The 4,443-nt window shown below is 38.0% G+C and overlaps 1 protein-coding gene across 1 annotated transcript; it reads right to left on the reverse strand.

Moving 5' to 3' along the window:
- Nucleotides 1-2,365: 2,365 nt before the first annotated feature.
- LOC115186629 (zinc finger protein 2 homolog) lies at nt 2,366-3,028 on the reverse strand (the record flags this gene model as incomplete). Its single annotated transcript, XM_029746200.1, has 2 exons — nt 2,366-2,560; nt 2,639-3,028. Coding segments are annotated over 2 exons (585 nt in total), but the record flags the coding sequence as incomplete, so codon positions are not given.
- Between the last annotated feature and the right edge of the window lie 1,415 nt (nt 3,029-4,443).

A 4,443-nucleotide genomic window follows, 5' to 3' on the forward strand; every position in this document is an offset into this window, starting at 1 on the left:
AATCAGTGCGTCCTACGCGCTAACGTAACGAGCTAGACGCGCTAATAACGAGCTAGACGCGCTAATAACGAGCTAGACGCGCTAATAACGAGCTAGACGCGCTAATAACGAGCTAGACGCGCTAATAACGAGCTAGACGCGCTAATAACGAGCTAGACGCGCTAACGAGCTACACCAATCTGTGCACCGACGACACATTTCAGTTGAACAACTAACTCCCCATTTCCTATATGCTAACATCCAACCTCAAAACAACGATATATATATATATATATATTGTTATATATATAAATATATCCTATATTTTTGATTGACAAGTTTGCTCACCACCAACAGACGACAATGCTTCACCAATATAAAACAATTAAAAACAACAAAAAACACGTATTTCTAAATAATAATATACGACAGTATAATTGTTTTCAAAATGTTCTTTATTTCATCAAAACTCACTAGCTTCTAGAACTCTAGTCCACGTTTTAATTTTATTTTACCTTTATTTAACTAGTCAAGTCAGTTAAGAACAAATTCTTATTTACAATGACGGCCTAGGAACAGTGGGTTGTTCAGGGACAGAAAGACAGATTTTTTCCTTTGCAGTTTGGGAATTCGATTGAGTTTTAGTAACCTTTTACTCTCTAACCACTAGGCTCTGCCCCACTTGGAACGAGTCCAGACAAAACTCACCTCCAATACAGAAAAACGGGCAGTCAAAAATAAATTGTGATCCATGGCAACTCACTGGCTAAACACAAAAGTTTTGACTTCTCACCCTTGAGACAATCAGCAACCAAGTTGTGAAGTGGAGCTTCTCTCTCTTTTCAGGGTTCACTAGATAGGCATGTTGTTGGATCGGGGTCCAGTCCCCAATGTCATGCTCTAGTACATTTGGGTTGGCACATCTGAGAATGATTCCTGATATTCTAAAAGCAGGGCAACAATGTCAATGTAATTGTACCCAAAAATTGTCAGTTTGTTGCATAAAAAAAGATTACTAAATGTTACATGAATTATAAATATGAAATATCAAAAGCAAATGTACACCCCTTTGTTAATATGTATTGGCAATAATTAACTTAAGGGTGAGGCATGGAATAATAAAACATGTATCTTTTGTCAGGCTGAATGTTTGAAATATGAGGTGATTTGAGTCTTGCTTCTTCAGTAGTGGAATAAAGACAATTAGCACTTGAACGTTGTAAAGAAATACTGGAGTGATGTAGGATTGTTAATAAAATTGATTATAGACAAATTGATTATTGGCCGTCGGGCATAGTATTCTTTTCAATGACATTTTGCTAGATGGGATAGCCCCAATGTCAAAACAGTTTTAAAGTGTCCAAATCAATCACCAATATGCAGAAACAGTTTGTGATGTATTGAAAACCTAAACATAAAATGTGCTATGTACACAAACATCTGCCACAATAATAATATTACTTGTATTTTTTTAAACAAGCACCTTATAAACTGCACAAGCACCAGAAATGCTGTTGTTTTGACAAGTAGCAATAAATCACTGATATCGATTAAATAGAACCTGGACCAGCTCAGGTGAAACACCTTCCCATATATTCCTTCCCTTTATACACAATATACACAAACATCTTCCACAATAATCATATTACTTGTATTTATTTAAACAAGCACCTTGTAAATTGCTCAAGCACCAAAAACGCTGTTGTTTTGACAAGTAGCAATAAATCACTGATATCGATCAGGGGGGAAAATCAGGTTGTACGTGCTGTTGAAACTAACACATCTAAAACAAACACATGGAAATGGGAGATATCTGTTGATCACTGATTAGAGGACAACCTGCAGAAGACAGTCAGCTACATCTTGGAGTGATGCATTTAAATTTAGGGGTCGCTAAACAAAGGAACAAAGGAACACAACACTTATTTGTCATCACTCATCGATATCATGTTGTAATCAATTGTGCAAGAGGAGGGAGATGAGGTTGCACGTCCTGATAAAACTAACAGCTCAAAAACCACACAATCTGGGAATAATGTGTACATCCCTGGTTAGAGGACAACTTGTAGAAAACAGCCAGATACATTTTGAAGTGTTGCATTTTGATTCCAGTGGGTCACCAACGTGGTAAGTGTAACACAACTCTTTTTGTGGGTCACTTTTTGTTAAATCTCATAAATAGTAACTCTTCCATTTCAGAGCCTGGATTTTCCCTCTGAGGCTAATAATCCTTCTACAATGTTTAAACATTCTACATTGTGACATTATTTCATTGATATCATGAAACAACTCCTTCATGTATTTTCTGATGTTTAATCAGAGATCTTTTATCAGAGTTTTTCTTCCCCCATTGATCACAGCCATGAGGTTTCTATCCTGTGTGTATTCTCTGGTGTATAGTGAGATAGCTAGATGTAGAAAAACTCTTCCCACATTGATCACAGCTATAAGGTTTATCTCCTGTGTGTGTTCTCTGGTGTGTCTTCAGACAGCCAGATGTACCAAAACTCTTTCCACATTGATCACAGCCATAAGGTTTCTCTCCCGTGTGTGTCCGCTGGTGTACTATCAGGCTGTTTAGCTGACAAAAACTCTTCCCACATTGATGACAGCTATATGGTTTCGCTCCTGTATGTGTTCTCTGGTGTATAGTGAGAACGCTAGATGTAGAAAAACTCTTCCCACATTGAGTACAGCTATATGGTTTCTCTCCTGTATGTGTTCTCTGGTGTATAGTGAGAACGCTAGATGTAGAAAAACTCTTCCCACATTGAGTACAGCTATATGGTTTCTCTCCTGTGTGTGTTCTCTGGTGTAATATCAGGCTGTCTGGCTGAGTAAAACTCTTCCCACATTGATCACAGCTATAAGGTTTCTCTCCTGTGTGTGTTCTGTGGTGAATAGTTAGATAGCTAGATGTAGTAAAACTATTACCACATTGATTACAGTTATATGGTTTCTCTCCTGTGTGTGTTCTCTGGTGTATAGTTATATAGCTTGATGTAGTAAAACTTTTCCCACATTGATTACAGCTATAAGGTTTCTCTCCAGTGTGTATTCTCTGGTGTGATTTCAGAGTTTGTTGCCTAGTAAAACTCTTCCCACATTGATCACAGACAAAAGGTTTCTCTCCTGTGTGAATTCTCAGGTGTATTTTAAGTTCTGATGAAGATTTGCAACTTTTTCCACAGTGAGAGCAGTGGTGAGATTTCTTCCCTGTGGGTCTCTGCTGCTGTTTCTTGAGGTGTTCTGAACTGGAGAGACTCTTCTCATGATGTTGTTGAAGCTCCCCAGAGGATGCAAGATAGTCACATCTCTCTCCTGTGTGAACAACAAAGTCACAGAGATGGTTAAAGGCCCACAACCGCAGAAATCCACAGTAAAAGGCGATGCCAAGAGCGAAGTTGTACAACAACTGACGTCTGTTAAATTTGACAATTGGCTTAATACAGTGAGCAACAATAATCATATTTGGTCTTGTTTTCACATTAGTAGTATCGATGATTGTAGGCTAGAAATAAGTTATTAAAGTTGTTGAAATCCTAAGCAGTGTGCCAGATGACTTTTGGTCTCCAATGTAGGACCCTTTCTGTGTTTGCTAAAATTGCGCTTTGCCATCAGCCTGACAATGAGTGTTTGTCCACTAAGTGTTTAACATAACTTCTCCTAATAACAATATAGACCTACTGTAGGATCCATAACTTCACCTAACAACAATATAGACCTACTGTAGGACCCATAACTTCACCTAACAACAACATAGACCTACTATAGGACCCATAACTTCACCTAACAACAACATAGACCTACTGTAGGACCCATAACTTCACCTAACAACAACATAGACCTACTGTAGGACCCATAACTTCACCTAACAACATAGACCTACTGTAGAACCCATAACTTCACCTAACAACAACATAGACCTACTGTAGGACCCATAACTTCACCTAACAACAACACAGACCTACTGTAGGACCCATAACTTCACCTAACAATAACATAGACCTAGGACTATAAATCATTTAATATTTCAGGTGAAACATGGAAACTAAAATGTCTTTATCATGACATTTCATAACCTGATCACCAGATAATTTTGTGAATAATCCCACTAGGCTACTCTGTAATGTGATGTCATTCTAAATGTCCTGAATAAAGGAAAATAGCTCTGTGTGTTGTACAATAGCCTATCCACCAAGGAACAGTTCTCTACACATTATGAGGTAAGTATCTCCGTTTCCAAACGGACTAACGAGACCCTACAGTAAATCAAGCAGACAATAACACATTATAAACATCAATTTGTTAGGGATGTTGGAGCCAACATGGAGCACGGCATAACTGTCTTTACCAGAGTAATGAATGAAGAAGCACTTTGGTTGTTGTTGCATGTCGTGATGTTTGTCATGTGACTGTCATTCAGAAAATGATTTCCTGGATCAGCTGATGATAGTTGAACAT

Source organism: Salmo trutta, unplaced genomic scaffold (genome assembly GCF_901001165.1).
Source record: "Salmo trutta unplaced genomic scaffold, fSalTru1.1, whole genome shotgun sequence".
NCBI lineage: Eukaryota > Metazoa > Chordata > Actinopteri > Salmoniformes > Salmonidae > Salmo > Salmo trutta.